The 21754-nt window shown below is 42.5% G+C and overlaps 1 protein-coding gene across 1 annotated transcript in view; it reads left to right on the plus strand.

Annotated features, from left to right (window-relative positions):
- SORL1 (sortilin related receptor 1) overlaps positions 1 to 21754 on the plus strand; it is a 154892-nt gene that overhangs the window by 121978 nt on the left and 11160 nt on the right. Inside the window, exons 32-41 of the mRNA XM_079105505.1 lie at positions 705 to 854; positions 8676 to 8807; positions 9485 to 9611; positions 9745 to 9914; positions 13275 to 13387; positions 13763 to 13867; positions 14619 to 14691; positions 17382 to 17464; positions 18702 to 18798; positions 20821 to 21005. Coding sequence (XP_078961631.1) covers positions 705 to 854; positions 8676 to 8807; positions 9485 to 9611; positions 9745 to 9914; positions 13275 to 13387; positions 13763 to 13867; positions 14619 to 14691; positions 17382 to 17464; positions 18702 to 18798; positions 20821 to 21005 — 1235 coding nt within the window. The remainder of the gene's footprint in view (positions 1 to 704; positions 855 to 8675; positions 8808 to 9484; positions 9612 to 9744; positions 9915 to 13274; positions 13388 to 13762; positions 13868 to 14618; positions 14692 to 17381; positions 17465 to 18701; positions 18799 to 20820; positions 21006 to 21754) is intronic.

Raw genomic sequence — 21754 nt, forward strand, 5'->3', positions numbered from 1 at the left:
GACCCTGTAGTTGCTCCTTAAATATCTCTTAACTTCTTTACCTTTTTCCCTCCTCACTGTACCAGTTTGTGAGTGTTGGCGATGTTGATCTAGTTGCTTCCTACTTTTCTCCTCTGATAGCTTGTGATAGGATATGACCTTCTCTGATCTCTTTAGTCACTTGTCACTGTCTCCTTTCCAGCTTCCTCATTTTTAAAAAATATTTATTTATTTATTTTTTTATTTATTTATTTACTTATTTTGTAGCTGTGATTGAACCCAGGGATGCTTAACCACCGGACCACATCCCCAGCCATTTTTTTGTGTTAAGATAGGGTCTCACTAAGTTGCTTAAGCTCTTGCTAAGTTGCTGAGAGGCTAGCCTTGAACTTGGGATCCTCCTGCCTCAGCCTCCCAAGTCCTAGGCATTATAGGCATGTGCCACCACACCTGGCTTCCAAACGTTTTGCTTTTGTCTTTTATTTGTGCCCTTGTGGGTTTAGGTCTTGAAAATAATCTCTTGACTAGGTCTTTAGTTGGTGCCTGAGAGGGAGCAAATTAAGTGATGTTGTACAGTTTACTGCCTTTATCCAGAGTGCACATGTGTCTCCAGGTCCCCTTTGCAATTCCTAAGGCACTGTGCTCGCCTAACACATTGAATTGGTCTCTGTTACCCGCCAGCTTGCACAATACTGAAAACTGAATTTTAAAAATCTCTTTTCTAGCAAATGTCACTGCTGTCTCCACTCCCACTCAGCTTGGGCGATGTGACCGATTTGAGTTTGAGTGCCGCCAACCAAAGAAGTGCATCCCCAACTGGAAGCGCTGTGATGGCCACCGGGATTGCCAGGATGGCCAGGATGAGGACAACTGCCGTGAGTAGTTAGAGAGCGCGTCAGCCCCAGGGCAGATTTCTGGAGCATGTGATGTCCCATTGCCCCGCTTCATTTCTGTGTCAGCACACACCCACGTGTGTGAGTCGTGCACTTTTGTGTAGCCATGTTGCCACTATGTGGGCCATAGGGCTTTGCCTCATGGACCCACATCCCATCATATGGTAACCACACTCTTTCTAATAAGTTGCCCGAGATATTTTAAGCAGTAGGAGCATATTCAACAAAAATATTTTCTGAAAGAATGAGAAAAATTAATAGGGTCTTAATTTTTTTTTTTTTTTTTTAAACTTTCTATGTTTAACTCTTTAAAACACCTAGGGGTAAAGCCAATATCTTCTATAATTGCATTTATTCTTCCGAAATGTTCAATGAGGCACAGAGACTGTATTCTTGGGGTTTTGCCTCCAGCACTCCATTAAGAGATTTAGTCTTCGCCTCTGGGTAATTCTAGTTGGCAACAGAGGATACTGAGTCACACGTGGAATGACAACCAGGCAATCGGAGCCTGCTGTGAGATGACGTGTACTGTCTCAGCGTGTGGAGTGGGGTGGTCGGCTTTCAGAGTGAGCTGTGGTGCCTGCTCCCTGGGGAGGGTCCTTGGAGTAGGTGATGGAGGGAGAGATACTGGCTTTTGCCCACTGACAGGTCCGCGGGGTCAGCTGGGTGGGGGTGGCCTATTCAGTGACTCTCAGGAAGCAGGGGGTGAAATCAGTGGCCTGGAGGTCAGACACAGAGATGAGCTCATGCCATACAGTCAACACCTTTTGGTCTCTGGTTGCATGCTGGAGCCACCTCTGGCCTAACGGGTACAACTGTAATGACCTGGGAGGGGTGTGACCGGAAGAGCGCCCATTCCCTGCCATTAACATGCCTCTGATATGGGGCAAGGCTCGAGCTTGGGCCTCCTGCTTTGCTGGCTCTCCTCTATCCATCCATCTGTGACTGCAGACAGCAGGTGTCCCAGCCAGTCATGGGGCTTTACTTCCAGAAAGAATATTTCTTCATGCTCATGTGACTTCTGCTCTGGTGAACCTAGAAGAGAATGGCAAAGTTCCTCCTACCTCTCTGCAAAGAACCTTCTCCAGCTCTGATTCCAACAGCAAGCTCTCCATTCTTTTTTGATCCCTGTTCTAATCCCACTTTTTCCTCTTCAAATGAAGATTCCTTAATGAAAAACTAAGCCCCAAATGGAGCCCTATCAAATCTTACCATTTCAAGATGAAATAGGGTCTAAGGCAGAGAAGGTTAGTTTTCCCTTAGTTTTTTTCATTCAGTAGTGACAAAGTTTATGTAACTTAGAGGGATCACATGGAGAGTGCTTATAAAAAATGGAACTTTAGTGATACTCCCTCAATCCACTGACTCAAGAGCAGTGGGGAGGGGTGTTCTAGAATCTATTTTTTTTTTTTTTTTTTTTTAAAGAACCCTGTCTTGTGCTTAGCATTTCACAAGTTTACCAAATACCTTTCGATCCTAGATATTTTTTCCAGTGAGATATTTTTTCTTGGGAAGAAAGGGAAGAGGTCATTAGCCATCCCTCCTCTACCTGTAGTACAGTTCCTCACAGGGAACTCTCTGGGCTTTCCTTGCAGACTCTGATTAGGAGGAAGGGTTATGTGCGTTCATAGCATCTTCAGTCTGGTGGGACGAAAATTCATCGATCACGCACAATGTGGCAGGCACTGATCGTTTGCTGGGATACAGTCTGGTGGGAGGACCACAAATCAGCAGCTATATTTCAGTGCGAGGTAGGCAGTGGCAAAAGCATCCAAGGAACTCACATAGTTCAGAATGGACCTAGCCATCCTCCAGAGAGATGGCAGTCAGTCAGGAAAGGCATCCTGGTTGATAATGTGTGAGAAGTGGGTTTTGTTGTTTATAGGAGATGGGGTCTTGCTACATTGCCCAAACTGACCCTGAACTCTTGGGCTCAGGGAGTCCCCTCGCCTCAGCCTCCAGAATGGCTAGGACTACAGTATGCCTCTGCTCTTGGCTCTGAGAGAGTTTTAATGCAGAAAAGCAGGGAAAGGTTGCAGATGGTGGGCATCCCAGCCATGAGGGACAACATGAATAGACAGAAGTTCAGAGACACAAGGAAACAGGTCTGTAAAGGGCTGTGTCTCGCCACATGTCCCACAGTGGCAAGGGAAAGTGTTCCTATAGGAGGGGTGGGCTGACTGGGAAATAAAAGCTATGAAATTTATTTATCAGAAATAACAACAGAAGACAGAATTATCGTAAAAGCAGGGGCGTGACCTATTGAGCCATCTATAAGGGTTGGCTCTAACAAAGAAAGGAGCCCTTGCTTGGTTTATTTATAGTGGTACAGATCAGAAGGGGACGAGTAGGAGCTTCTTTGAGAAAAACAGGATAGCAGGTGGAGACAAGCAAGCCATTTGGCTCTAGCAGGTCACTCCCACATCCTAGCTTGTGTTTGAACTTCAGTGGTGAACCAGCACAGGATAACCACATGACTCAGGCAGTTCCTGAGGCTAGATCCTTCTGTCTAATAGTTCAACCAAGTTTGGTTCTTGTACAGGCCCTGGGTGGCTCCCCGCACCATGCATGGGCAAAATGGTGAGTGTGTAGAGACAGTCTGGGCACTTGGACTTTATCATGAGAGGAATGGATTAGAAGGTGGAGGTACGATTGGAGGCTGGGTGCTACTGAGGAAGCCAATGAAAGGGGACCGTGAGATGAGAAAGGAAGAAGGCATGTTGATACATTAGAGGTAGTGTTCTTTTAGCAGCCTGTGAGTCCTCGTCTGTGAAGATCAGCAGGAAGGAAGAGAGATCTCTCCTCTGGATACCTAGAAGGCTGATGCTATAGCCCAGGTGGGGCATTGGCAGGTTTCCCTGTGTGGAGCCAGGGACCACCATGGGTGATGGATGGGCACTGGAGTCTGAGTTGGTGTGCAGCATCCTGGTAGGAAGCAAGGCATGTGAGCTGTAGCTGGGAGGAGTTGCCCCTTCCTGGGATGTGTCGGCAGTTGGCCTTCTGGAGACCGTCTATACCTAACCCCTTCTGAGTCTTCACCAGTTTTCACACTCTGTGGTCTCCTTTAAGAGGCTCCGTAGCTAAGGGCTTGTAGAGACAGATTCCACTGGGTCCTTTAGGTCTTGACAGGCTACTGACCACAGGGAAAAATCATCTTGGCCAGGTCCTTAACCTGAGATATAAAGCTTATTTATCTCACAGCGAATAGGTTTTTCTAAATGTGTTTTTTTTTTCTACAGGGGTCCCAAGGCCCCCCTCATTCACACCTCCCTTCTTCATGAATGTTGCTTCTGCTTTTGTTTCAGCTGTCCGAAGGAGCCTTTCTTTGTCCAAAAGTCAGGGAGTTTGATAAATTGCTTCCTAGGAGTCTTTTTTTTTTTTTTTCAAGATAACGTTTGACTTTTCCACTTTTTTAATTTGCAGGCTAGGGTGATTTTTATTGGTTTGCTTTTTCTTGGAAGCTGTGAGGGATCCCGTTCCTAACCTTCTGCTCTTGGTCAGCAATCGGGACCTGAGTAAATTTAGATGCTTTTGGGGGATGAATCCCTGTATATCATTATACCTGCTACTTGTTATCTGGAACCCAGGAACCAGAGGATTCAATTCCATTGCCTTATTCATTTGTATTTGTTTCATTATTGTGCCCTTCTGCTTTCTTACTCTTTTGGGCTCTTGTTTTATTTTTCTATTTGCTTTATCCCAAGCACTCTTCTTTAGGCTGCTTCTGCTTTGCTGTTTGCTGTTAGAATTGTTTCTGATGCTTTGCAAATGACCCTGCTGTTTGAAATGTCCTTACTGAATTGAATGAAAACTTGGAAAGTGGGCTTGTTACATCTGCAGGTATTGCAGAGTCAACAAGAGAACTTATTTTCTGGTAAAATAATCAGAATTTAAAAAGGGAAATGAACACTTGGTGATGGGCTTTAATGTGTTTTCCATTATTCTCAAGTAAATTATGTTTATTTTACTTAATTGTCAACATTCTTTTACTTAATTGTCTGCATTGTCTCCATAGTAGAGATAGGAAAATTGAGGCTCAAAGAGAGTCATCCTGTCAGTACCAGACTGGGTTATTTGTTTAGGTAGAAGTTTGTGATCTTTTATCCATTTGGAAATATCTTTTATCAGAGTGGAATTCACCAAACCTAACAAAGAAATCGAACAGGGCTTAGTACAAAAGTCTTCTCTTATGTTAAAAGAATGAATGCAGCAGACCCCTGGGACATTAAAAGAACAGGACAGGCTGATCCCACACTCAACAAAGTGACAGTCAGAACATCTGAGCCAAATAAGAGATCATACGACAAGATGAACATTAAAAATAACCAACAAAGAAGCAAAGACCTACAGAGTCCCTCCTGGGTGATAGTAATCCATTAATTGGCATTCTTTAAATCTGTGTTTTCAGGCTGTTTCAAATTTGTCTTATCACAAGGATATTGCTGAATTCAGGGTTTTAAAATCAAGATATGCCATCTCCACAATTTTACTGAATCTGTGAATCCACTTACCTTATGAAAAACAAAATGGGATGAGTGTGCTATGATTCCTCTCAGAGAGAAGCTGGCTCCTGCTGTCCACAACTTCCTGTTCTAAGTGTCCATCAGCCATCTCTTTAATAATCAGTTGAAAAATTTGCAGAGATTAATGACAACCTTATTCCCAGAATCTCTTGTCTGGGTTTTCTTGCTTTTAATGTTTTGAGACATATTTCATAAGGAGGCCTCAGACATCTAGCAGTCCTACTCAACTGTCATTTGACAATAGTTTTCTCACATTCTTGTCCAGTGGAAGACTTTTGTGTTGGGAATCTTGTGTTTTTCAAATGGTCCCCTTCTGAGCAGTATCCCTCCCAGACTGTCGTATATGAAGTAGTGTGACTACCCACCCCTTTAACTCAGATACCATTACTCTGCGTTCCTTTGTGGCTCTTACACTATCTGAAATGATGTATTTGTTGGTTGGCTTGCTTGTAGCAAGAGATCTTCAAGAGAAGATCATCTCTCTCATGGTAGGTGACTTGTCTGTCCTACACATCAGCATGTTCTTAGTGATTGGAGCTGTACCTGATGCATTAATGCTCACTGCATGGAAGGATGAAGTCTGTCTTGGCTCCTGAGACTGTTACAGCAGTGGTTCTTGAACCTTTCTGTAAATCTCCAATATGCTTGTATATGTAATGCAGTTGTCCACCCCTGCCTCAAGACAAACCAATTTCAGCTCAGCATTTAATAGATTTCTGTAATACAATGATTTTCTTGATGTATAGGATTATAGTTTGTGAAAAGCCTCATAAGTGGTTTTGGTAGTTTCCTTTTCCCTGTGTATCTGCAAATTCTGTGTCTGTGGATTCAACCAACTGTGGACTGAAAAAAATATGTATTTATATGTATATATATGTAGGTATATATAGTGTGTGTGTGTGTGTATGTGCGTGTATATATATAAATGTACCTATGTATCTGTACTGAACATGTACAGATTTTGGTTCTTATTATTCCTTAAACAAAACAGCATATTACTGATTTGCATAGTATTTACATTGCATTAAGTATTATAAGTAATCTAGGGAAGATTTAAAGTATACAGGAAGATGTGTGTGAATTATATACTGTATATAAGGGACTTGAGCCTCTTTGGAGTTTGGTGTCTGAAGGGATCCTGCAGCCAATCTCCTACAAATAGTGCGGGACCACCGCACACTGTATTAGCTCTTTTTTTTTTTTTTGCAAGTCTGTATCACCATCCTAGAGACTCATGCAGAGTTCTCAATTCCTTTGCATGAAAATTCATCGAGAACAATTATTAAGTGTTCCACACCTGCTCTCACTGTCTTTCTCCCTAGCAACCTTCATACCTTATGGTCTCTAGGAAAATATCCCTGGATCCTGGATCCATTTCTGTTGACCATCCTGGTTGTTCTGCTGTGAGCTCTATGCAGTCTCTCTACCTCTGTCTCACCAGCAGAGGCTCTCAGCCCTGGCCGATTTTCCTCGCTGGATTCACATGGGAACTTTTAAATACTGCACACACTCTGCTCCTACTGTGGTCTGCTACAGTAGGTGTGGGGCAAGTCCCAGGAGTCTGTACACTTCAGAAGTTCCCTAGAAGATTGTTAAAGAATTACTCCTGTTGATTCTTTGCTCTTAGATGATTACAGTGACTTAGAAGCTCTTTTTGTAATTTCTTCTTCTATCAATATCCTGGAATAGAATTTAGAGGGCATGATTAAAGAAATTTATTGAAACTATTTTAGATCAGACTTTTTAAAAAATCTGGAGTGCAGGCGTGGTTCGTGATACTGATATAAAATGATGTAGTCATTGTATGGTAGAGTGTGTGTGTTTATTTGCATATGGGATGGAGGGTAAGAGCTAGCAGGGATTTTGTTCCTGAATCCCAATGGAGAAATTATAGTCTGAGCTCAGGAAACCAAGACAGAATCCTCAGCATGAGATCTGGACAAACACAGGGCCTGGAGTGTATATTGGTTTCCCTGGCCACTGTAATGAATTGCCTCAGACAGAGTATCAGGAAACAACACTCGTATTTTCTGCTAGTTCTGTGAGTCTGAAATCTGACACGGTGTCACTAGGCTCAAACCAAGGTGAAGGCAGGGCGGTTCCTCTGGGGCTGCCCTCTAGAGTCTCATGGCTCCTGCCTCCACCTGCGAACCCTCCTACTCTCTTCACAAATCTGCCTCTGGCCATAACCAGCAAAGGTTCTCTACCTTGAAGAAATCATGTGACTAGAGGGGACCATCTGAAAATTCCAGGCCAAACTCCCTACATCAAGATCCTTTATTTAATCACATCTGTTAAGTCCCTTTTGCGAAGCAAAGTACCTTATTAGCAGGTTTCAGGGATAGGAATGTGAAAATCTTTGACTTGGAACAGCAAGGTTGAATTTATCTGCTACTCACTGTTAGCTTTGGGTCTCGGGAAAAGCCCTTCCTTGTCTGGGCTCGGGTGGGAAAAGCCCTTCCTTGTCTGGGCTCGGGTAGGCGGTGTGGGTCTGGATAATGAAGGTCTGAAGTACCCACTTCTGGACCTGGCTCTGACCACCCTGGGGCAGCAGATTTGCTCTCCATGCCATTGGCTCCTTTGTTTTTCCTTAGGGTCATTTGCAATCGCATTGTTACCACTTCCTTTCTAGAGCTGGTTAGTAGCCTGCTATAATTACATAACTCTTAACTTTACCTTTATTTTGCATTATTTCCTTTCCTGTGAAAATTCTTTGAACCTATACAACTAAAAATACTGCATCAAGTAGGCATGCCTCTTAACCTTATTGTGATCCATCTCATTATGTTTATTACTCAAGCCAGAAGTCAGAGTGTCATTCTAGGACCCAAGAATAGGAACAAAGTAATTATTACTATGGAGTCCTAGCGACAGCTTGTTGGTGCCTGCCAGGAGCCAGGAACCACTCAGGTGCTTGATTTTGCTAGATCCCTGCAGATGCAAGAGCAGTAGAATTGTCACCCAATTTTGCCTAGGGGAACTGCACTCTTGATACTAAGCAGCTTGCTCCAGCTTAGATAGAATGAAGACTTAGACCCGAGTTTGCCTCCAAATTTCACAGCCTTCCTGAAGGGAGATCCAGTAGGTAACAGTGAATCAGAAGGCACAGCCCTGCCAGTGCATGTTCTCCTCCGTGCATGTTCAAAACACGGAAAGGTGTTTTGAAGCAGATGCCTTTTAGCCAAAAGAATTCAAACTACTTTTCCTAAATGTAGATGAACCTGGACCACTGGTGCAAGGTGGTCCTTCCCTGGGTTCAGGAAGGCTCTTTGTGTTTCAGCCACACACAGCACCTTGACCTGCATGAGCAGGGAGTTCAAGTGTGAGGACGGCGAGGCCTGCATCGTACTCTCGGAGCGCTGCGATGGCTTCCTGGACTGCTCGGATGAGAGTGACGAGGCGGCCTGCAGTGGTGAGTGCATCGCACACTGGGGGGACTTCCAGCTAGGAGCCTCTGAAACCTTCCCTTAGTCTGAATATGATGGCTGGGGTACAGCTCAGTGATGGAGCACTTGTCTAACATATGCAAGGCTGGCGTTCCAGCCCCAGCACAGCAAAAAACAAAACAGAATCTGAAACTGAAATGGATTCGTGCCCCACCTCAGAGCACAAGTGAGCCGAGGCCTGGCCCACTTTGATATAACTTCCCGCTACCTCCTTCCTGTTGGTGAAGGGGCTGGATTTGTTTTCAACAGACTTCCCACCTCTTGCTGATGTGCCATTGCTCTCTCAGAGCCTCAGACTGCTGATGGGGTTAACTCAGTCCTCTCTGGAGTGTATTTAGTGACATATCCTGCTATGACACTGTCCTTGGACTTGCAGTGTTCTCTTTGAGAATCAAGGTTAAATTGCCTTGGGCAGGAGGGAGGTGAAATGCCAGGAACAATACCACCATTGGAAATGGGGAACCCTCGGGAAGCTTGCATAGGGAGGTGTCAGCTATATTTTCTGGAATGTCTTTTCAGATAGTGATTGTGATCTCCTGACAGTTTAGATTGCAGCAGCCCCTGCTTAAAAGCCCGGGTCCTTTGAAATTTGAGGATTTATAAGATATAACTTTCTTTGTCTCTTTTCACCTTATCTCTCTAGATGAGTTAACTGTATACAAAGTACAGAATCTTCAGTGGACAGCTGACTTCTCTGGGGATGTAACTTTGACCTGGATGCGACCCAAAAAAATGCCCTCTGCTTCTTGTGTATATAATGTCTACTACAGGTGGGTCCCATCTCTGCCATGGTCTTCATCACCACTGGATGATCTGTAAATTCTCTTGTGATAATCACTCTGTGGCTCTTGATTAGCCACCCATGCTACTTTGCTGAGACTGTTTCTTTGTTCTTTTGGCCAGGGTGGTTGGAGAGAGTATATGGAAGACTCTGGAGACTCACAGCAACAAAACAAACACTGTATTAAAAGTCTTGAAACCAGACACCACGTATCAAGTTAAAGTACAGGTTCAATGCCTAAGCAAGGCACACAACACCAATGACTTTGTGACCCTGCGGACTCCAGAAGGGTGTAAGTGTTATGATCTTATTTTTATGGTATGTACAAGACCTCATGTGGGATGTTGAGCAGGTTTTCCCAAGGATGCTCAGGAATGCAGGTATATACTTACCTCTGCCTTTCCTGCGTGGAAATTCTGTGGTTAAGTTCTGTGGTCTAGCCTGAGCTATTTAACATTTATTCTTACTATGGCAGAGAATGCTCTTGTACCTTGAGATAGGTTAATTTCAGATTCTCTCCACCATTGCCCTCCTGTGTTTCTGGTTTCTGCCTCTGCCTTTCTGTAGGCATTTCCCTTGCTTAGGAGCTCATCATCATTAACATACAAGGCATGTCAGTAGTTTTGTGACTAAACTTTAAAGAAATTTGCTAAATTCATGGATCTAAGATAGCTCCCTGCTTCCTCCTTTCAGAGTAGCTAACTTGATGATCTGCTTATTCTCTTCATTTTTCCCCTCGCCTGAAGTATCTTGAATACATATCACTGAACTCATTAAGGAGTCTGCTTTGAAGGTGATCACATTCATTTGGATGTAGAATTTCTGTGATGTTAGAAAATTAGTCTTATTCCTTGGCAGTCATGCCCATGGATCTGTTTTGTGGTACGAGAGACTGAGGCAGCAGGGGCTGTCATTGACAATTAAGATCTCAGCATTGACGTCCAGGGCCAGTTGTGACTCAGTCTGCCAAGTGATCCCATCCTGCAGCCCTGTGACCCACAGATTTACATCTGACTCAACTGAACCCTGATCTGATATGTGGACAGCACACCTTGCGCTTTTGAAGAAGAGGAAATGTATCTTGTCAATGTGGAGACCAAGCGAACGGACCTTTTAGTGGATAGGTCCTAGCACCTAGATTCCTTATTTTTCTAGAAGGAAAAAGATTCCTTCTTTTCCTTGTTTTGCAATTTTTATGGGGCATTTTGTGTTTTTTTTTTTATTGGTGCATTATAGTTCTATATAATTTTGGGGTTCATTTTGTCATAGAGACATAGAATATAACTTTTTCCCATTCAGTACCAAGCGCTTCCTCTCTCCCCTTCTCCCACTCACTTCCCTTTATTCTACTAGTCTTTTTTCTATTTATAGTTTCTTTCTTTCTCTCTCATTTTTAAAAACACCAATCTATATTCCCTCTTATTTTTGTTTAAAGCACAGGAAAATTCTTCTAGTTGACCACTATGTGAATGGGTTTTAACCTCAAGTTAACTCTTTCAAAAAAAAAAAATATATATACATATATACACACACACACACACATGCACATATATAAAGTATATTTATGTGTATAAATAATATGTATTATATATATTATATATACATACATGTATACACATATACATATATATTTATTTCAAATTAATGCAAAATAATTGCATATAATTATGGGGTATACTGTGTCATTTCAATACAGGTATATAATAGGTAATGACCTCAGACATTTGTCGTTTCTTTGTGTTAGGAACATTCAATCTCTTTCCTACCTGTTTTGAAGTATTCAATTAGTTGTTGTCATCCATAGTTACCCTACTGTGCTCTAGAACATCAGAAGTTATTCCTTCTGTCCAGCTGCACTGTGTACCTGTTAACCACCTTTCCATCCTTCCCTTGCTGGGCTCTGTTAACCACTATGAGATGAAGATTTTAGTTTTTTAGTTTCTATATGTAAGCAAGAACATGCAGTATTTATTTGCCTTTCTGTGCCTGGATTATTTCACTTAACACTGTCTTCCAGGCTCATCCACGTTGCTACAATGACTGAATTTCATTCTTATGGTTTAACACACACGCATACAAACCACATTTTCTTTATCCTTTCATCCCTCGTTGTGCACCGAGGTTGATTTCATATCTTGACTGGTGTGCATAGTGCTGCAGTGAACCTGGGAGTATGGGTACCTCTTAGATATACTGATTTCCTTCTGTTCTCTGGTATGTTCTCCATAGTGGAATTGTTGAGTCTTGGGATAGTTCTGTTGGTAATTTTTTGAGAAACGTCTGTGCAACTTGCCATATGGCTGGACTGATTTGTTATATTCCCACCAGCATTGTAGGATTACCCTTTCTCTACATCTTTGCCAGCATTTTTTATTTTTGCCTTTTTGATAATGGCCATTCTACCTGGAGTAAGATGATATGTCATTGTGATTTTGATTAGTATTTCCCTGATGATTAGAGATACTTAGCTTTTTTTTCATTTACTTTTTGACCATTTGAATATGTTCTTTTGAGAAATGTCCATTTGACCATTTTTTAATCAGATTTTTTTTTTCTTTTTGCAATTGAATTGTTGAAGTCCTTCTGTATTCTGACTGTTAATTTCCTTGTTGGATGAATAGGTTGCCCCTTCACTCTATTAATTATTTTATATATTGTGTAGAAGGCTTTTCCTTTCCTTTTTTTTTTTTTTTTTTGTTTTTTGTTTAAAGACAAATGAGACATGTAGCCTACAAAATTTTTACTTTTGTGTTTCTTGGGGTCATATTATAAAAAAGGAATCTTTGCCCAGACCATTGTCCTGAAGTATTTCCCCTGTTTTCTTTTAGTTTCATAGTTTGGGGAATCTTACATTTAAGTGTTTTATCTGTTTCAGGCTTTTTTTTTTAATTTATTTTTTATTGAAGAAGAAACTGTCCTTTCTTCAGTGTATGTTCTTGGTGCCTTTATCAAAAATCAGTTAATGTAAATATGTGGACTCACTCCTGGACTCTTTGTTCTGTTTTATTGGTCTCCATGTCTCTTTTTATGCTCTTTTGATTTCTACAGCTTTGTAGGATGTTTCGAGGACAGGTATTGTCACATGTCCAGCTTTGTTCTTTTCGCATAGGATTGCTTTGGCCATTCAGGATCTTCTATGGTTCTATGCAAATTTTAGAAGTATTTTTTCTTTTAATGTGAAGAACATCATTGGTATTCTGATAGGGACTGCACAGAATCTGTAGATTGCTTTAGGTGGTATATACATTTGAGCAGTATTGATTCTTCCAACCCATGTTTAAGGGATGTCCTTTTGTGTGTGTGCATGTGTATCTCTTCATTTTCTTTCATCAGTATTTATAGCTTTCATTGTAGAGTTCTTTCACCTTACTTTCTTAGTTAAATTTATTCCTAGGTATTTTATCTGTTCATTTTTGGTTACTATTGTAAATGATATTGATTTCTTAATTTCTTTTTTCAAAGCAAGTCTGTTGGTGGTGTGTAGAAATGCTCCTGATTTTTGTTTATTGGTCTTGTATTTTGCAACTTTACTGAGTTCATTTAGCACTTTCAGTAGTTTTTTGCACCCTCCAGAGATTCCTGTGATCTGTGTATGAGATCATGTCATCTGCACACAGGGATAGCTTGACTTGCAAGTTGCCTCTTTTTGTAGTGCCAGATGCCCCTCGAAATCTCCAGCTGTCACTCCACAGGGAAGCAGAAGGTGTGATTGTTGGACACTGGACTCCTCCCATCCACACCCATGGTCTTATTCGAGAGTACATTGTAAGTACCTTCCGGGAGTGGACATGGGTGGCAGGGTGAGAGATTTCTTTATGCCCGTACAACTAGGAATTGATTTGCCATAATTTTATGGATATTGACCCACCTGTCAGAACATCTGGTACCCCACATTCCTCTTTCCCCTCCTGCCACTTTTTTTTTTTTTTTAATATTTTGTTTTCAGTTGTAGATGGACACAGTACCTCTATTTTATTTATTTATATGTGGTGCTGAGGCTTGAACCCAACGCCTCACGCAGGCAAGGCAAGCACTTTACCACTGAGCTACAACCCCAGCCCTTCCTCCTGCCACTTTTTAAGGTTATAGGGTGCTCTAGATCTCTCATTACCTTTTACTCATTTTTTCTTCTCATTTTAGGTAGAATATAGCAGGAGCGGTTCCAAAATGTGGGCCTCCCAGAGGGCTACTAGTAACTCTACAGAAATAAAGAACTTACTGGTCAACGCTCTGTACACCGTCAGAGTGAGTATTCACATCTGTCCTGGCCCTCTGGTCAGTCTTAGAACCTAGAGAGATGTTTCCATTTCCTGAGTACTCTGTGCTTACTTTTAAGAGTGCATATTGGTAGTCCATAAAATACCCAGCTCCTTGTCCCAAGGGGAGAAGCAGACTTCCTGCAGATAATCAAGCACTTACGCGATGCGGCTTCCCCAGCTTGTAACCAGGTTTTCTGCTAGCTTTCCATCACCTTTAACTTTTGCACCCAACCTTTTCTGCTTATCTTTAGCTGCAGGGTGTGGCAGAGCTATGATAAGTGGCATTTATAAACTGATTTTGTGAGGTTCTTATGACATATTATATTATCTTTAGCAGAAAAGATAGATTTTTGTGTAAAGCATGTTTGAGACCATTACGTGCACACCCTCCAAAGACTCCCTTGCACTAATTTCCCCAGTATCCCTTTTATATATGTGTGCATTTAGAACTTAGATCACCTATACATACACACCTGCCCTTTAGAAGAAGCTTGACATCTGTCAATCAAGAGCAATATTATAATCTCAGGACTATCCTAATTTCCTGTGCCCAAACTCCTTTCCTTTGTTTCTTTCCCCTCATTTCAGTTGCTGGGGTCCCTGAACATCACGGGTCACTCTCTATATAATTTTTTCCACCCTCATTGTCAAAGTTTCGCCCCTTTAGCTCATTTAGAATTCTTGCCGTGTGGTGTATTGCCTTTATTTCATACTAATTCACACTCTAATTTAAAAAGGTGGCTGCGGTGACTAGTCGTGGAATAGGAAACTGGAGCGATTCTAAATCCATTACCACCATAAAAGGAAAAGGTAAATGATTCCACCAGCATTTGCAGATTTAGAAAAGATAGGGCCCTTTGGAAATGACCTTCAATATGACTAGAAAGGAGCAGCATAGATTAGAAAACTTCACACAGCTTCTTTCTCCCTAGCACATGCACACTTCTGAGTATCTCCAAGCAGAAGTCTTTTTATGTGACTGCTGAGTGCATTCCTCCTCCTAGAATTGCAGGGATTTCTGAAGGCCAGGGTGCCCATCCTTTTGTGAGCATGTGCAATATCTAAAATGGAAGGAGTCCTCCTTCTCACTAAAGATGGGGATGGTTCTGTACATGTTCGTTTGTGGCATTTTAAGAAAGGTCCACCCTGGGATTTGTGACTTCTCCCACTGTCACCAACAAACCGTCAGTGATGGTTTCTGGCACTCGGGCTGACCTTGGGCACTCTGAGTGTGCACTGTTTTGTATACATTAGCTCACCTAGTTGATCCATCAGAACAGCTACCAGATTAGGTAAGAAGGGGAAAGAGGATGTCACTTGCCGCAGGCCATACAACCAGTGAGTGACGTGCTTGGGACTGGAACCTGACATGCCTGACTCTGAAGCCTGTGCCCTTTTTTAACTCTCATGCTACACGCTTCCCTCTGGGCTGAGACACGTGTGACCCACTGGGCTGCTCTGCTTGCCAGGGTGGCTGCATATCATTTTGCATGTGTGCCTCATGAGGGCTGAGATCTGGTCTGTTTTCTCCACTCTATCACTGGTATCTAGTGGGAACCAAAGAAATAGCTGGTGCATAAGTGAACTGAAGCAACTAAGGGTTCTGATGCACGTTGGGAGATGGACAGTAGCTCATCTTTCTGAATGGTTTTTCTCATCTTAGCCATGGCACTGGGGACTTTCATTTCTGGACTTGCAGATATAAAAACCACATGAACCCTGTGACATGGAATGTGATTAGGGGATTTTTCTTTACCTAGCGCCTGTGAGACAAAAACTCTGAGTCATCGAGAATCACTCTGATCCCCTCTAAAATCTGCAATGTGGCGGTCAGGGCAATAGGCAGCCAGACTTAGCACTGCCAGTTGGTGGGCAAAATGCCTGCAGGTGATTGAGAAAGCATGCTGCTCGATTCACCATCCCTTTAGTTTTTAGGCTTATCCTTTCTGTGCAAAATCTGGTCCAATACATTCTGGCCATTTATACTTAATAGAAGGGATTTGGGAAGGTGGGAGTCTTCCTAGAGCTCTGTAGGCACAAGTCTCACCTGCATTTGAAAATCTCAGGGGGTGGTTGCTTTTCTTAAGCTTCATCTCTCTGATTTTGATGAGTCTCAGCTCCTCACATGTGTTTTGGTTAGAGCATGTACAGAAGGCCACTATGCTGCATGTCAGCAAGCAGTGTGAGATACCTATGACCTTGGATCATAACATAAGCAGGTGAAGGACAAAGACGGCAGCGATATCAGCCAGAAATGCAGGGTCATTAGCGAACCTGGTGGGTTGGTAATAATGGCCATGGGAAGAGCCACCATCATTGAGCCCTTCTTGTGTACTAAGCACCATGCTTCTTGTTTTACTTGACTCCAAGGAGAGAAGTATTTTTATCCTCATTTCGTAGCTGAGAAAACTGGGCTTTGAAGAAAATTGGGACCTGCCCCTGGTCACCATGATTTTAATTCAGGTTGGCTTTAATATAGCATCCTTGTTGTTTGAATTGGATTTGGATTCCTGAAACTTCTCACATCCTTTTTTCTGGTTATTGTGTTTTCCTCAAGCCCAGTTTTATGACCTGTTTGTTTAGAGGTACACCTCCAGATTTTGAAACATCTCTTTTGCCACCAGATGTAAACCACTATTTCGAGTCTTTCTTCCATTTCCTGTATAAGGGACATATGTGCTGAGAATCTCATAAACTCATTCATTTGAATTGTGTCTTCTGATCACATGTTATGCAGTGGAACGAGCTTGGATTACGCTCATCTCAGCACTGACAGCTTTCTTGTGGGCAGAGACTGCCATGCTTGTCAGATGACCTGAGAGTAGTCTTTTCTCTGAACCACGCTCTCCTTGCCCACCTTACCTTTCAGGCTGAGTTCTGATCTTTTGGAGAACACCAGTTGCTTACTGGCTCTTTCATCTGCCATAAATGAGACTATCGGAAAGGGAATTGAGTGGTAGGCACTAAACATACATAGAAATGTGTATCTTAGGCTCAAAGGAGAGAAGTCACTTGCCCCAGATGACCAGCTGTTAAACATCAGAGAACAGGAATCTGAACTCAAGTTTGCTGACCCCAGAGGCCACCTTCTTCTTATTTTGCTGCACCTCTGTTTATCACTTCTGATTCATCCCATTGTCACCCTCAAAAAGGGCTTGAGGCTGCTGGACTTTGTAGTGCCAATAAAGGTAGCTCTCACAGTGATCTCTTCGCTTTAAGAATCAGGGTGAAGCCGGGCTGCTTGGGGACATTTACATAATGGAACTTTTCTGCTCGACCTAATTTCCAGACCCAGCCAAGATTGCTGTGTGTTCACCAAGCAATGGTGGGCCCGACCTCAGCTTCAGGGAAACAGTGGTAAAGAGATAGTAAAGACAGCCAAAGAAGTGCCCTTTGTTCCCCAGCTGAAAGGTCGCTTTGTCTGTTGAGTTGAACACTGAATTCCTGCCTTCCTCCCTTTTCATTGCGTGGTTTCTCTTTGAATCCCCTTTTGTCTTCAGTGATCCCGCCGCCAGATATCCACATTGACAGCTATGGTGAGAATTCGCTAAGCTTTACCCTGACCATGGATGGAGACATCAAGGTAACGTGAAAACTTCAAACCATCAGTTGGGTGGGGCTTTACTTTGTATGGGAACCGATGTGACATAGCACATGAAGATTAAGAAAAAAAAAGATTAAGAAAAATGAATGACTTGATCCAGTGAAGCTAAAGTACCCAAACTAGGTTGGTTCTTTCCCCCATGAAGAACAACTTGAGTCTCCACATGTAATTATTCTGCCTCAGCCTGGTGCCTTTTTTTCGTTAACCATATAATTAAATGGTTCACAGCTACAGTGCAAATAAAGAGTTGGTGTTAACAGAATATGTATGCCCTGTAATTTTCAGCTTTATTGGATTTCCTGGTGCTAAGTGCCAATACAGAGGTTCCCACAGTAGAAGAGCAGCTTTCTTGTGAGAGAGTCAGATACCTTGGAAACACATCTATCTTAGATTTGCATGTAGCCACCCAGTTCCCTCCTCTTCTAGCACCACCAGACCATCTGCTGGGCCCATCTGCACAGCCAACTCCACCGTCGTTGTGTGTCCGTGTGGTCTTTCAAGTTGAATCCACTTTCCAGAATGCTCTTTCTTGCCTGCTCCTCTTTGTATCCATCCCCATCCATGAAGTTGTGATAGGACAAGCAGTCTTCAGAGTCCTTGTGCCGTTTACATAACTGCAATTTAGTATCACACCCTTGACTTCCAGAGAGGGTTGTTACAAGAGATGGATGGCCTTAATGTAGTCCTTATCTATAGTCTTTGGTCTTGAAAATGCTTGTATTTTATTGGTTGTCCCATATTTAAAGATCTGTAGATCACAACCTTGTATGAGCTCTGGACTTAGAAAAAGTATTTTTTCTAATTGTGTGGATGTGTTTACTCCTGTTAGGCAGTAAGATCTCACCAGCCAGCTCTTACATTGAACTGTTGGTCTTGACTGTAAGGATAGCCAGAGCTGAGATTTACCTTTAATTATCTTGGCCTAATTATATTTTCATTTTTTTCTTTATTCCACCTTTATTAATTGGTTCTTGTCCTTTTATTCTGCATACATTTTTTGTTTTGTTAAATACATTTTGTACTATAAATGATCTCACATTTGTTTTTAGAAGTAAATGGAATATAGCTAAATATTAATGGTAACACAAATAGAACTTGTTTAAAAACCACCTATCCATTATAAAAGATGAGACATCTAAAGAGGCCTGCTTTTTGTAGTTGGTGAGTCCCACTGGCCGTTAGCTGATTTCGTTGTGTGTCTCCCATATCTTGGCAGGTGAATGGCTATGTGGTGAACCTTTTCTGGACATTTGATGCCCACAAACAAGAGAAGAGAACCTTGAACTTCCGAGGGAGCGCACTGTCTCACAAAGGTAACACTTGCAGCTTGCGGGTACGTGAGAAGCAAGGCTACTCTCATGCTTTCCTGGCAGCAGAGCATGTGTGGGATGCTGGGTGGAGGTCTTCTCTGGAGTTGGTTCTGCATGGCCAGGTCCTTGTCCACTGAGGACACTGTAAGTGTGCTCCTGACTCCATGGTTAGAAGGCTTCACTCACTGGTAGTTCAAGCCTCCTCCTAACCCATTGGCCTTAAGTGGAAATTGCAGGCCCCAGAGGAGGAAGAACCAGAACGAGGCCAGATTAACTCTTGGCACATGATTTTTGTGCTTCATAAGAACACATTCCTAGATTTAGTTACCTATCTCTTTCTAGCCTAGTTCAGTCCCCCTCTACTAATAAGAGGTAGCACGAGACTTGGGGTGTGATTGGCATTCAGAAAATATTTGTTGACTGAATGAGTGATCAGACAAACCAGGTGTCCAGTCCTTCTTGCATCCATGCAAAAAGCAAGCCTCAGCTTAAATTTTTGTATCTGAAAATGGGCTAATGAATGGATTTTATTTCTAAGACAAAAACTTCGATACCAAAAGCTGTCTGTGAGTGTTGAGAATGACTTGTGAGTGTCCTCCTTTCCTCTGCTTCTATCCTGTTGGCAAAGTACTTTCAATTAGTTTTATTCACTACTTCTTATTGTCTTATTAAACAGAAACTACAAGTGTTCTATAATTGTCCCCCCCACCTTTTTTTTTCCTTTTTCAAACTGAATGTCTACTAAATTAAGTAATTTGTACAAGGAGGCCATGCAAGGGGAAAGAATGATATTGAGCACCTACTGAGAGCAGGCCTTTACCTAGGTGTTCTGTGTTGTTACTGGAGCTATTGTCTTGCATAACCCCAATAATAATTCCCTGAGGGGTGCCATCCTACAGAGGCAAAACACAGGTTCAGAGAATGAGCAGTGCCCTCAGGAAGCAGCAGAGTCAGGATTGGCTCTTTCCATTTCCAAAGCCTATGACCCATTGCCTCAGTGTTAAACTGGTTCAATCAGCAGAGTCAGGGGCAGATCTTGGTAACTATTGTCTGAAATCTGTGAAGAGCCAGCTCAACACAGGGCATCATGCCAACCACTTAACAAGCATTTTCTCTTTTAAGCCCCCCAACAGCCAGCTGCTATTCAAGTACTATTATTTTTTCTCCAACTTACAAACAAGGAAACAGACTTGAGGAGTTTAAATACTTTACAAAGGATTTACAGCCACAAAGTATAGAGTCAAGCCTTGAACCTCCATCTTTTTGATTCCAAAGATTATCCTGTTAACATGTCCTCCCTTTGTTCACTCTTCATTTAGTTTTAATCCCCTAATTGGAAATAGAGTATGTGCTTATTTCAGAAAATGTTAGAAGTCATAAAAAGTATAATGGAATTTGCTTTAATTTCAGTTTTACATTTCAGGAATTTCTGCATGTTTTTTCTACACATTGATGTCTATCTTTTTTTACAAAATCAGAAAAAGACTGTATATAGTTTATCCTTTCCTTTTCATGTAACATAAAATCATAAGGATTTTCCAGGGTCATTAAATATTCTTTGGAAAAAATTTTACAGGTAGCATAGTAGTTTGTAGAACACACATGATTTAGTTATTGCCCTATGGCAAAGCAGGTCATGGAGTTTATTCTACTGCAACAGACTCTGAGGTGATCTCCTCATTTGCAGATTTTTGAGTCCCTCTCTGGTTTTATGGGATAGTCAAATGGAAGGGTGTACTTTTTCAAGGCTTCTGTAACACTGGGCCAAATGGCTCTCCAGGAGTTTTGTGCCCTTTTCATCCCTAGATGGTCAGCTATATGAGTCGTTTTCCAGTGCCCCTGAGGTGTGTTACGCGTACTGGTCACCTGTAAATAAGCGTTAAATAGACATGTAAACTAACAAAGTCCTGCAGGTGGGATTCACTAAATTAAGAGATTTCTTTTTTTAAAAAACAGCGCTTTATATTGACACAAATTCTTGATTGACACCCACTCCTTTCTCTGGGCATCTCCTTGTTTTCACAGTTGGTAATCTGACAGCTCATACATCCTATGAGATTTCTGCCTGGGCCAAGACTGACTTGGGAGATAGTCCTCTGGCATTTGAGCACGTTGTGACCAGAGGGGTTCGCCCACCTGCTCCGAGCCTCAAAGCCAAGGCCATCAACCAGACTGCAGTGGAATGCTCTTGGACTGGCCCCAGGAATGTGGTAAGTGGGCCAGAATGACCATCACAGCTTGAGTATGTCCCTTGATACTAGGCCACTGGATGGTCCTGGGGCTCCTCTCTGCTGCTGCTTCTTCCTTTCTCACCCCACATAAGCTATCCTTTTGGTCAGCTCTGGAGGCACTTGCCCTCCCAGGCCCAGCATCCCTTACCATGTTCCAGCCTGGCTTCTAAGAGAGAGTGTCCCGTGTTGTTTATTACTGTAAAGACCTCATGCAGATAGAAGGTGGCATATTCCTGTGCTTGGGGACTCAACTTGGGTCGTGGGCTTCATGAGAAGTTTTTAATTTAATAGCCTCTGCTCTTTTGTATGAAGGTGATGCTGAGGCAACCCTGAGCCCTCTTGGGGACTCCTTTTACCTCAAAGTAGACTACTTGCAAAGGGACCTTTTCTTTATTGATAAACCTAACTCAGGGAGGAGTCATTCGTCATACCCAGCTGTCTTCCCAGAGTAGGGCATAATGTAGGTATGCTGGAACATCACTTGGTTTTAGGGTCACTGATTACATGTGACCTTGGAGAAGCAGCCTTGCTGTGCTGGCCCTGGCTCGTGCCCTGGCATCATAGCTTTCACAGGCGAGAGATCAAAGGAGCTCCCTGTGGGAACCTTCACCTCTAGCTCTTCCTTCGGTTCACTGAGCACTTTGCTCTGGCAGCTCTTGGTTTTCTTCTTCACCTTAAGAACTGCCATTGCCATTGCCACTGTCCACATGGGCAACCTTCTCCTTCCT

Source organism: Sciurus vulgaris (genome assembly GCF_902686455.1).
Source record: "Sciurus vulgaris genome assembly, chromosome: 11".
Taxonomy (NCBI): Eukaryota; Metazoa; Chordata; class Mammalia; order Rodentia; family Sciuridae; genus Sciurus; species Sciurus vulgaris.